The sequence below is a fragment of the Hyla sarda genome, chromosome 4 (assembly GCF_029499605.1).
Source record: "Hyla sarda isolate aHylSar1 chromosome 4, aHylSar1.hap1, whole genome shotgun sequence".
NCBI classification, from domain to species: Eukaryota; Metazoa; Chordata; class Amphibia; order Anura; family Hylidae; genus Hyla; species Hyla sarda.
Genome location: NC_079192.1, coordinates 323354219 through 323366699, shown reverse-complemented (window position 1 = coordinate 323366699; position 12481 = coordinate 323354219). Strand labels below are relative to the sequence as shown.

General features: G+C 39.8%; 1 protein-coding gene across 8 annotated transcripts in view; it reads left to right on the top strand.

Moving 5' to 3' along the window:
* LOC130367054 (uncharacterized) overlaps window positions 1–12481 on the top strand; it is a 42201-nt gene that overhangs the window by 18456 nt on the left and 11264 nt on the right. For 5 of the 8 annotated variants that reach the window (XM_056569432.1, XM_056569430.1, XM_056569433.1 and 2 more), the window contains 4 exons: window positions 8708–8772; window positions 9149–9214; window positions 9812–9874; window positions 12241–12294. In XM_056569432.1, coding sequence (XP_056425407.1) covers window positions 8708–8772; window positions 9149–9214; window positions 9812–9874; window positions 12241–12294 — 248 coding nt within the window. Of the gene's footprint in view, window positions 1–2293; window positions 2534–3235; window positions 3278–7924; window positions 8600–8707; window positions 8773–9148; window positions 9215–9811; window positions 9875–12240; window positions 12295–12481 lie in introns of those variants that run through there. The other 3 variants (XM_056569434.1, XM_056569436.1, XM_056569431.1) reach the window with 3 other exon arrangements.

The window sequence follows — 12481 nt, the reverse complement described above, 5'->3', positions numbered from 1 at the left end:
AGAATTTTAAGGGTGAACAACATGTGCACAGTTGAAATCTTTTTTTTTTAATTATAATGCAAAATTCTACAAACTTCTCCTGCCTCTTCCATGGGAAGAGAGAGAGAGAGAGAGAGAGAGAGAGTAGAGCATTGAATCATCAGGGAGTGGACAGGTGTTAGGTGTTAGGCTGGGTCCACACTACGTTTTGTCCCATACGGGAGCGCATACGGCAGGGGGGAGCTAAAAGCTCGCGCTCCCGTATGTTACCGTATGCGCTCCCGTATGTCATTCATTTCAATGAGCCAACCGGAGTGAAACGTTCGGTCCGGTCGGCTCATTTTTGCGCCGTATGCACTTTTACAGCCGGACCTAAAACCGTGGTTGACCACAGTTTTAGGTCCGGTTGTAAAAGCGCATACGGCGCAAAAATGAGCCGACCGGACCGAACGTTTCACTCCGGTCGGCTCATTGAAATGAATGACATACGGGAGCGCATACGGTAACATACGGGAGCGCAAGCTTTTAGCTCCCCCCTGCCGTATGCGCTCCCGTATGGGACAAAAGTAGTGTGGACCCAGCCTTAGACAGCTGTGGCAAGCTGGCTGTGCAGCTTGTCCCTTTAAAAACCCAATTTTACCTCCTTCTCAAAATGTATAAAAAAAAAATCCTATTCAGGCTTAAAGGGGTTCTCCGGTGGAAAACATTTTTTTTCAAGTCAACTGGTGCCAGAAAGTTAAACAGATTTTTTAATAGTAGTAATTTAAAAATCTGTTTAACTTTCTGGCACCAGTTGACTTGAAAAAAAATGTTTTCCACCAGTACTTATCAGCTGCTGTATGCTCCACAGGAAGTTGAATTGTTCTTTTCTGTCTGACTATACTGCTCTCTGCTGACACTTGTGTCCACTTCAATAACTGTTTGGAGTAGGAGAGGTGTGCTATAGGGATTTGTTCCTACTCTGGACAGTTCTTCACATGGACAGAGGTGTCAACAGAAAGCACTGTGGTCAGGCAGAAAAGAACAACTCAACTTCCTCTGTAGTATACAGCAGCTGATAAGTACTGGAAGGATTAAGATGTTTTAATAGAAGTAATTTACAAATCTGTTTAACTTTCTGAAGCCAGTTAATATGAAAAAAATTATGTTTTCCACCCCACCCCTTTAATACCAAGGGTGTGGCTATCCAATACTCACCTCTTTCTGCACACAATACGCTTGTCAGTGTTAGCAGGCATTGTTTGACCTAGTGGTGGTAGCTGTAGCAGGCATTAGTAGACTAGTGAAAGTTGTAGCCAGCGGACAGTAGGCAGTGTTGAACTAGTGTTAGCTGTAGCCAGCAGGCATTGGTGGACTAGTGATACTTGTAGCAAGGCCTTGTGATGCCCCTCTATGTGCCCATGTAGAGCCGTAATTCCTCAACTTAGACTGTGGCAATGCCTTACTTTTTTTACTATCCTTTCTGGCAGAGGACTTGGCAGGGATGCTTTGTTCTCTATATAGTCCAACAATTACTTTAGTAGACTTTTTTTATTGAAAAAAAAAATGGATTTTTTTATGGTTTTGGTGTGGTTTGTCACTCACCTACTAGTCAACTTTCAGTTTCAACTCTTTTAAAGGGGTATTCCAAGCAAAAACTTTTTTTTAGATATCAACTTGCTCCGGAAAGTTAAACAGATTTGTAAATTATTTCTATTAAAAAATCTTAATCCTTCCAATAGTTATTAGCTTCTTAAGTTTTCTGTCTAACTGCTCAATGATGATGTCACGTCCAGGGAGCTGTGCATGATGAGAGAATATCCCCATAGGAGCTGGACAGCTCTCGGGACGTGAGCCATCAGAAAGCAGTTAGACAGAAAACAACAACTCAACTTCAGAAGCTGATAACTATTGGAAGGATTAATATTTTTTAATAGAAGTAATTTACAAATCTGTTTAACTTTCCGGAGCCAGTTGATATATAACTGGCCTGGAATACCCCTTTAACTGCGTAATGTTAAACCCACATAGAAACACTATGTTTGTTTAAACCTAGAAAATGCACATTACTTATCCTTAGAAAGCTTTTCTGTGTTCAATATTAAGGCTTATAACTGCGGAAAATATATATAACTTGTCCATAGATGGCTATGCCAAGTTCACTCTTAACACTTTTAAATGCGTAGTTATGCATATTAAAACCAGATAGAAATATTATGTTTAATTAAACCTAGAAAATACACATTACTGAGCATTAGATGGCTATTCAACATTCACAATGCTTCTATGAATTTATGCTAAAATGCAGCCCACTCCTTTGCTCAGTTTGCTAGTTATAAGTAATGTGACAGCTTTTATGGGCTCATTCACTGCTGGCTGGGATTTTTAGTTCACCAACTGTATGCAGTAGTTCAGTTGACCAGAGGTCACTGTTTGATGTCAGCTGCATGCAATGCATAGGCCTTTATAAGCTTCTTAAACCCATCCCATGTGTTGTACTGGAAGTTGTATGACACATAAATATAAGCAATGATTGGATAACCTAGGGTCATGCGAACCTGCTGAATACTGCAAGGTATGTGAGGCTATCCTGACATCATCTTAGTGTTCCCAGTACTTCCTCATGTAACTAAGAGCTAAAAACCCATGTGTTCTTCATCCATTTTGCTAGCATTACTGCTATTGCCAGGTTTGCATAGGTCGAATCTGGCAATGTTTGAAATTTGGAGAGCCGCTGTCACCTCAAAGTTCTGAGCGAAACCAGTTTCACCCTCAGTGTCTTTTCAAGTGAGAAAGCTTGAGTTTTTCTGTATCATGGAAGAAAACATATCCTTTGGATAGGGGATAAGTTTTAGATTGTGGGGTCAGAGCGCTGGGGCCCCCTGTGATCTCCTGTTTGGAGCCCCGGCTCTCCTTCACAGTGGTGTGTCACAACCCACGCCCGAAACAGGGGCCACCACGTCTCCTCCATATAGCTCTATGGGAGAGCCGTTTGGCAATCTTCAGCTCTCCCATCTATATTTAAAACTCAATGGGGGACATTTATCAAAACCTGTCCAGAGGAAAATTTGCTGAGTTGCCCATAGTAACCAATCAGATCGCTTCTTTCATTTTTGAAAAGGACTGTGAAAAATGAAAAAAGTGATCTGATTGGTTGCTATGGGCAACTCAGCAACTTTTCCTCTGGACTGGTTTTGATAAATCTCCCCCAATGTGTGTGTGTATGTATGTGTATATGTTCCAGAATCAAACAGCTAAAGATATTAACATGAAACTTGGTACACATGTTACTAATATGTCAACAAGAAACATAGAATAGGTAACTCTTACTCACCCCCATTTACCAGGGTGAGGGTTATTTGTTTAAAGTCCCATACAAGTCTATGGGTAATATAAGTTACTGCATAACTTCCAAATGGCTAGAGATATTTCTATAATACTTGGTCACATGTTATATGCTCACTAAAAGATTAGATCGTTAATTTAACCTTTCACTACCCCCATTTGTGAGGGTTGGGGTTTGTTTAAAGTACCATGCAAATCTATGGGAAATGTATGTTCCAACATAACATCTGTACAGCTGGAGATATTTCAATAATACCTGCTACACATGTTACTTGTATGTCAAATAAAAAATATATGATAGTTATGTGGTGTCCCGGTACCGCATCTTATACAGTACCTATGTATGTGTGGGTCCCCATTGCCAGAGTCCCTAGGACGTAGGGATCCCTGTTGTGTAGCCTACCCCTTGTCACCTCTATTCCAACTAATAGCCTAGTAATTTATGTAAGGGTGATGTCAATATAGTAATATATGTAAATAAATGATTAATTACCGGTCCCATAGCGTTGCAGGACCTGCGGGTCACGTGACTAGGTAAACTCTATGGTATTCTGCTTAAGGACCTTTGGAGGCCCGGTGACTTATGCAATCCCATTACTCTGTGTAATGGTGAATGACAGATGTTCGGACCAATCGGATTCACCCCGCCCCTGCCCATATAAGGGAGCAGCGGACATCTTTTCTCTCTCTTGTTCCTGGGCTGTCAAACGAGAAGGATCTGCGCAGCAGCTATCGCAGTGAGTTAGACCCGAGCCTTGCGGCAACGGCTGAGTAATTCAGAATATAGAGTGTATCAATTACCAGACACTCTGCAGCATCACCGGACCTTATATAACCCCTAAATCCGGACGGATCTGCAAATATCTACCCTAAATTCAGAGACTTTCTAAATAGCTCATGGTCCGCAACAACTGTCAGTCACTGATCGATATAAGGACTGTTTGTACGAGACTGTTACTGTGCCTTGGATGTATCGCAAGCACTTAAGTAAAGTTGTTCAAGTTCAAGTTCAATCTCCTTGTGGACCTTCAGTCATTTCATGCACCTATCGTTACTGGGAAGGGCGGCGATAGGCCGGAGTATTACCTCAGCATACCAGCCCTCAGCCTGGCGTCACGAACTATAGGGTTAACATTAACCCCTCATATACCGATACCATACCACCACTACCATACACCCCCCAAGGGCTACCACAGTTAAATTAACCCTTACCTACACCCTTATATAAAAGATGTGTTTTTTTTTCAAGTCCCATGCAAGTATATGGGACTTCCAGTACCTTGCTCCACAAGCTCTGCTCTGCATCTCCTGGTGAATGTGTCAGTCCTGCTTGCAAGCCACATATAGGGTGACATTTATCAAGGCATTTAGAGCTCTCTTTTTGCTTACAAAAGTCACACAAAAAGTCGCATTAGCACCTAAGCAAATTTTTGTGTGACTTTTGGCTGTAAGTAAAAAACTACAAAAGAGGTTATGAAAGTAAATTTAATTTTTCACTTTGCAGTGGTCAGGGATTTATCAAGTGTGAACGTAGCACAAAAAGTCACAAGCCCTCCAAAACAGCGTAAATGTAAGCCAGCCTGGAGCTGGCTTACAAAACGGCTTTGGAGGGCAGATTTCTCCAGCGGGAAATATGATATAACAACTGGACAAAGGAGCTCCCCGTCATTAATTTAGGGTACCGGGGTTAGAATCAGACGGAGCCCATTGGCTGCAGAGTGATGCCAGCCCGGTCTCCTTTTAAAATACCTTGGTGCCGTGGAGTTTCTATATCCCTTACTGTAATTTTATATTTCCCGCTGGGTCCCGTGATCGGCTGGGACCGAGCAGCCAATGACGGGACCCAGCAGGAAATTTGATCTTACAGTAAGGACTAAAAACTCCACAGCTCCATTATATGTTAAAAGTAGTCCAGGCTGCCATCACTCTGCAACTACCCCCCCCCCCCCCCCCGGCTCCGACATATATTATCCCTGTGGTGCCGTGGTAAGGAACCCAGGCTGGCCTCACTGCAGCCACTCGGGACTCCATCATATATTATCCCCGCGGCGCCGTGGCAAGGAGCCCGGGCTTACATGACACTGCAGCTGCCGGAACTCCCGCAGCCGGGCGGGGAGATGTGTAGGAGCCATCCCTGCCATCCCTCAGCACTGTGGTACATGCTGAGAAATGCCAGGAATGGCTCCTGCACATCTCATGGCCCGGCTGCGGGAATCTCGGGCGGCCGCAGTGTTATGTCAGCCCGGGATCCTTACCATGGCGCCGTGGACTTTACTGTAATCTCAAATTTCCTGATGGCCAGGGAGCGGAGCCCATTACCGCTCTCTTCCCTGGCTGGTACGACTACATGCTGGGAGTAGTAGTTGTGGGGCGGGTGACAAGCTTGTCACCTGCCCTCTGCTGCACAACTTCAATTCCCAGAATGCCCTTACTGTAAGAGCATGCTGGGATCTGGAGTTGTGCTGTGGGTGACAAGCTTGTCACCTGCCCCCTCCCGCACAATTACAACTCCTAGCATGCCCTTACTGTAAGAGCATGCTGGGAGCTGTAGTTGGGCAGAGGGTGACAAGCTTGTCACCTGCCCCCTGCTGCACTACTACAACTCCCAGCAGGCTCTTACTGTAAGGACATGCTGTGAGTTGTAATAATGGGGTGGGTGACAAGCTTGCCCCCTGCTGCACAACTACAGCTCCCAGCATGTCCTTACTGTAAGGGCATTCTGGGAATTGTAGTTGTGCATCAGAGGGCAGGTGACAAGCTTGTCACCCGCCCCACAACTACAACTCCCAGCATGCCCTTACTGTAGGGGCATGCTGGGAGTTGTAGTCATGCAGTGGGGGGACAAGTAGGGGACAAGCTTGTCCCTTGCCCGCACATCTCCCACATCACCTCACTACAACTCCCAGCATGTCCTTACTTTTCTGGTTCTGGCTCGTCACGGCACCCCTGTGGCCCCCCTTGGGGCTAAGCCTGTCAATTAAATAAAAAAATAAAAAAAACACATCACATTTAAAAAAAATAATTATAAAAAAAACACTCCCCAAATGCCCTCATTAACCATTTTATTAACATTAAACAAAAAAAATGCTGGTCACTGTACTCCTCCGAATCTAAAGTAATCCACAGGATACATGGATCTGAAAGGAGAAAAAAAAAAGGTTAGTACAGTACATTTAGGGGAAAAAAGTGGTAAAGAAAATGTAATAAACACACACATATATATATATATATCACACATTTTTTTTTCAAAGCTGCAAATCTAAAAAAAATAAAATAAAAAAAAAGGTATTCAAAAGTGACTTATTGGTTTTTGCTTATGTAAGCCAAACTTTTCAACCCCCTGTGATAGTATAATAAATGTGTCACACATAATCAAAACCAAAAGAGAGAAAAAATGCCTACAGAACTCGCTTACCAAAGCAACGATGATAAATGTCCCAGATAGAGAGAAACATATGCCTTTCCTTGACTGTTTAAACTACTGTATACAGATCAATAAGAGCATACAAATGTTCCTGACTGTATTAGTAAACTAGCACATGAATTTTATGCCTAGACTGTGGGCAAGCTTGTCTTTAGATGTTTGATGAAGAAGTGAACACACATGATGTTAGTTGCAAACTGAACATAAGTCAGTCCAAACACCCAAGAAGATGCACAATGGCACCACTTATGAGTACTTGAAGGGGTATTTCCAACTCCAAAAGTAATCTACCCACAGGATATAGAATAACAAGCCAATCAGTAAAAGTCTGACTGCCCGAATCATTGCAGCACTCCATTAATTTAGGGGACCCAGTGGCAGGACCCTCAATGTTCAGCCTGTTATCCCCTATTATTAGGGAGACGGATAATATTTGGAGTGGGAAATGCCCCTTTAAGTTCATGCCATACACATTGCTTTCCAGCAATCAAAGGGTTAGACACTTTATTAAAAAAAAGGCTGCATACAAAGACTAAGCTTATTAAAGTTTTAAGGCTACAATAGAAAATAGATAATCAGATAAAAAGAATAACAGATAATTTAACAAGTACAATTCTGGCCATAACCATGTAAATTCCAAAAACGTGGTTTAAATTGTTTTCATTCTCATTAGTTTTGTGGTGTTTTTGACTGAGCAATGGAGAACAGGGAAGTAAAAAGTGGAGGAAGTGGCAGAGGACTGTTCATTGTCCTTTAAAGGGGTTGTCTGAGCAGCTTTTTTGTTTTATAATCATATTTAGTCTCAAAGGTGGTAAATAAAGAAAAAAATTAAAATTACATGTACTTACCTTACTTGCTCCTCTGCCACTACTGTTATCCTGAAGCTCCAATTGCTGATGCACAACACTTCCTGGTTTGGGGATTTAATTATACACGCTTGCTCAGCCAATCACTGGTTGAGACGGAACACCACTGCAGCTACTGATCGGCTGAGCAGGCCTGTGATGTCACTTCCTGGACTCCTGGAGCACTATGCAGCAGAGGTTTAAGCTCCAGAATATCGGTGGCAGGGGGACAAGGAAGGTAAGTATATGTTGTTTTTCTCTTTCATTTATTATCTACATGAATATAATTATAAAATAAAAATAAATAAATAAATAAATGAAATAAAGCCAGGAAAACCACTTTAATTTTCCTCACTTTGAAAAATGAGGAATGTCCAGTTCGCATAAACAGGTGTCCATTTGCCTGTGGTTTGAAGCCTGTTCAGACCAGCCCCAATGTCTTCAAATATGATACTCTTTTTCTTTTACATAGTTCAAAGTATTTTCTTTTCTTTAAACATGATCTTATTTGATGCCAAATATGTACAATCGTTACCTTTTTCAATACGAAGACATATAACAAAAATGGATGGATGATTTTCTTTCTTATTTTAAATTCTTTAAAAAATTGCTTTTTTGTAGTTCTAAAATGTAGCAAAATGTACAATTAGTCATGAAACAAATCCATTAATTAAAAGTAGGACATTGTTATTATTAAATGTTCAGCTTAATTTGCAGGTGTGCGAAAAACAAATAGACAGTAACGGAATGTTTTGGCAACTATTTTTTATAAATAAGGATTAAATAAGTGTGGATAATTTTTGGAGGATTAAGATGAAAACGATGATGACTTTGTTCTATAACAAATGTCAACAATGACGTTTAAGTCAACATTCCCCAAAGCTATCTCCTCACCATATAAATGAGGTGGCTTCACTCAGTGTTAGTTATCTGTGGTTGGTACCCTAAGTAAAAATCTTAAAACCAATTACTGCAACTATGAAGATCGCCATCTTCTTCCTGCTCGTGGGTGTAAGCAGCTGCTTCGGTAAGATATCTCTCCTATTTTATTTATTATATGAATACATTGTGGATCAGTGCTAGTGCATGTATATAGGATAAAAATTATGTAATGGGTTTTGTGTTTTTTTCTTAGTTGCTGCTGATCATGTACCTGGTCATGTTAGTGGTGGCCTAGAGTCATGCCCTGGAAAGCTCACAGTAAGAATCCTTTTTTTTTTTTTTTTCAATAAACTTTTTTGTTTGTAACTTGCTTCTAGTAAATATAAAACTCTTAATACAGGTTGTAAACTTACTCAAAATGTAAATGTTTTTCTGTTTAAAAAATTCCAAAGCAAAATGAAAAGTGCCTTTTAAGAGTAAAAGTTTAATAAGATTTTTGCTTACAAGAACAATTTAGAATTTTTGAATTGAGGTATTATTAGGTCATGGCTGCATTATGAAGGGTTACTTGCCCATGTCAAATGCCAGACAACCCATCTTAAGGGTAAAAAAAAAAAAAGCATAAAAGCAATTGTCATATATTGAAATATAAAATTTACTCATCTATTATATATGATACTTATTTTTGTTTCAGCTTGATCAAGGTCGAACTTTGGCCACAATGGTTGTTATATTGATTCACAAATATGAATATTTGAAGGTAATTTCAGCTTTTTATTATTTATTTATTATTATTTTTATTATTTAACTTGTTTTACTGTACCTTGACCAGCACCAGGAATCGGCCTCCGTGCAGATGATTCCCCAGGCTGCCAGCCCAGGACCAAATGTGGAAATGTCCAGAAATCACAGCACCAGTCAGGCCACAGATCGTGTAGAAAGCTAATGTTTTACTGACCCCTTCACAAATGCAATATTTCAGCAACAACAGCCTTTATCATGCTTGATAAAGGCTATTGTTGCCGAAACATTGCATTTGTGAAGAGGACAATAAAACTTCAGCTTTCTACACGATCCGTGGCCTGACTGGTGCTGTGATTTCTGGACATATCTATCTACCAAATATCTATCTGAAATCTGTCAATCTAATCATCATCGGTCTTCTATCTATTAATAATCACACTGGAAACCTTTTACTATAAAGACATTTCTACACAATTGTGTAACTTCTAGAAATTAAAATGTACAAAGTTAAAACCTTTTCTGATGTTTTGTATGTTCCATCTAGCTCTCACAGCTATGTTCTATTTTTGTCTTTAAAGCTCCTTATTTATTATTTTCTCCTAATTTTTTTTAGCAAAGAAACCTGCAAAATTCCCCTGAAAAGATATGTCTTTTGGATACCGCCTTCTTAATTGTGGTAAAGTGAATTCAAACTTTTAACGTACTAGACCATGTTGCTTTATTTATTTCTAGTGCAAATTCCTTTATTTATGAACCTTTGTATATCACAATGTATATAAGGTGAACAATATATTCATTAAAGGGGTACTCTGGTGCAAAACATCTTATCCCCTATCAAAAGCATAGGGGTTAAGATGTTAGATTTGGGGGATCCCACCGCAGGGGACCCTGTGATCGCCAGTGTGGCACCCCGGTCATCCGTGCACGGAGCAAACTTAGCTCAGTGCCGTTTGACTGGCGACTACAGCCCCTCTATTCAGGTCTATGGGAGGAGGAGTGAAGGCTACATACTAGCTCCACGCTCCCATGTTCCGGACACCGCTGCTGCTTTCAGTAATGGTTATTTAAAGGGGTACTCCGGTGCAAAACATCTTATCCCCTATCAAAAGGATAGGTGATAAGATGTTAGATTGCGGGGGTCCCGCGATAAGATGTTTTACACTGGAGTACCCCTTTAAATAACCAATACTGGAAGCAGAGTTGTAGTAAGTTTCACAACTATATGATGATGTTTTTACATTTAGCATTGTTGTAATGTGTTCAAGAAACTAAAAATGCTCGTAAAAATGCATTTGTTTTCCAAGTAATAAAAGTATCATTGAACAAACCTAAAAATCTTTATGCATTTTCAAATCCCTTTTATTTAAAATTCATTATTGATTTGCTTTTTAATCTATTACAAATATGCGTGATAGCTTCCTGAGAGGGATGTATTTTACACTATTATTAAAAATTATGTTAAAACGGTACTCTGGTGGAAAAAAAAATTTTTTTATTCAACTGGTGCCAGAAAGCTGAACAGATTTCTAAATGACTTTGATTTAAAAATCTTAACCCTTCCAGTACTTATCAGCTGCTGCATGCTCCATAGGAAGTTCTTTTCTTTTTTATTTCTTTTCTGTCTGACCACAGTGCTCTCTGCTGACACTTCTGTCCATGTCAGGAACTGTCCAGAGCAGGAGCAAATCCCCATAGTAAACCTCTCCTGCTCTGGACAGTTCCTGACATGGACAGAGGTGTCAGCAGAGAGCACTATGGTTAGACAGAAAATAAATTAAAAAAGAAAAGAACTTCCTCTGTAGTATACAGAAGCTGATAAGTACTGGAAGGATTAAGATTTTTAAGTAGAAGTAATTTACAAATTTGTTTAACTTCCTGGCACCAGTTGAATAAAAAAAAAATGTTTTCCACTGGAGTACTTCTATAAACTATTTTAAAAACTATTCCTCATACAATATTTCTAGTTTTTCTTTTGACCATAGAATGGTCAGTTGAACTCAGATCATAAGGACCTGGTGACTAAATGTGCCCATATTTATTAAACAAAACTTGGTCCAGTTTGATCTTATGTCTATGATCTTTATTCTCCTTAGCAAAAATATGTCATGGGAAATGTCGGGTTTCATCGATCCTGATCCTTGGTTAAAGGGGTACCCCCGTGGAAAACTTTTTTTTTTTTTTAAATCAACTGGTGCCAGAAAGTTAAACAGATTTGTAAATCACTTCTATTAAAAAATCTTAATCCTTCCAGTACTTTTTAGGGGCTGTATACTAAAGCGAAATACAAAAAAGAAATGCGTTTCCTATGATGACATGACCACAGTGCTCTCTGCTGACCTCTGCTGTCCATTTTAGAAACTGTCCAGAGCAGCATATGTTTGCTATGGGGATTTTTTCCTGCTCTGGACAGTTCATGAAATGGACAGCAGAGGTCAGCAGAGAACACTGTGGTCATGACATCAGAGGAACTGCATTTATTTTTTGGATTTATCTTTAGTATACAACCCCTAAAAAGTACTGAAAGATTAAGATTTTTTAATAGAAGTGATTTACAAATCTGTTTAACTTTCTAGCACCAGTTGATTTAAAAAGAAAAGTTTTCTACGGGAGTACCCCTTTAAGCCATTACCAGATAAACTCGATGGAGGCTTATTCCTCTCAGCCCTTTAAAATATATGTAAGCATGAGCATTCAGCCAACAGTCCTAGTATGTTCGCATGATCACCTTAAAAAACAACATATAAAACTCAATAGCTTCTATTAGTGATTGTTAAAACTTTATTGCTTTTTGGATTTAGCTAAAAGAGTAGAATGGACAATATAAAATGAATATTACTGGTTTATATGGGAAGCAAAACATAGAACAGAGGGATAGAACAGAAAAGATTCCCATCAGATGGATTTATTGAGCCTTTTTGTTTTGCAATTGGTGATGACTATTATAATAACATATGTGCTCTTATCCCATTTACACAATACTAGAAATTTTTGAAGAAATATATGTTTATGTCATTCACTAAAAGTATTATTTTTCCTTTGTAGAGACTGGTGGCAAGCTACAAGCAATGTGATATCAACATTATTGTTCAAGTAGTGGTAAAGTATTGTTTAATGCTTCATTGTAATATCATTTGTGCTGTGGCTCTGAAGTATTTGTGTCATGACTCGGGGTGGACAGGAAGAGTGAGCCCTAAGCTGTCACTAGAAACATTTTCCCTTCCTACTTGCCCATCCGCCCTAAATGGCGGATTGACAACTTGGAGCCGGTTCCTCCCTGCGCTAA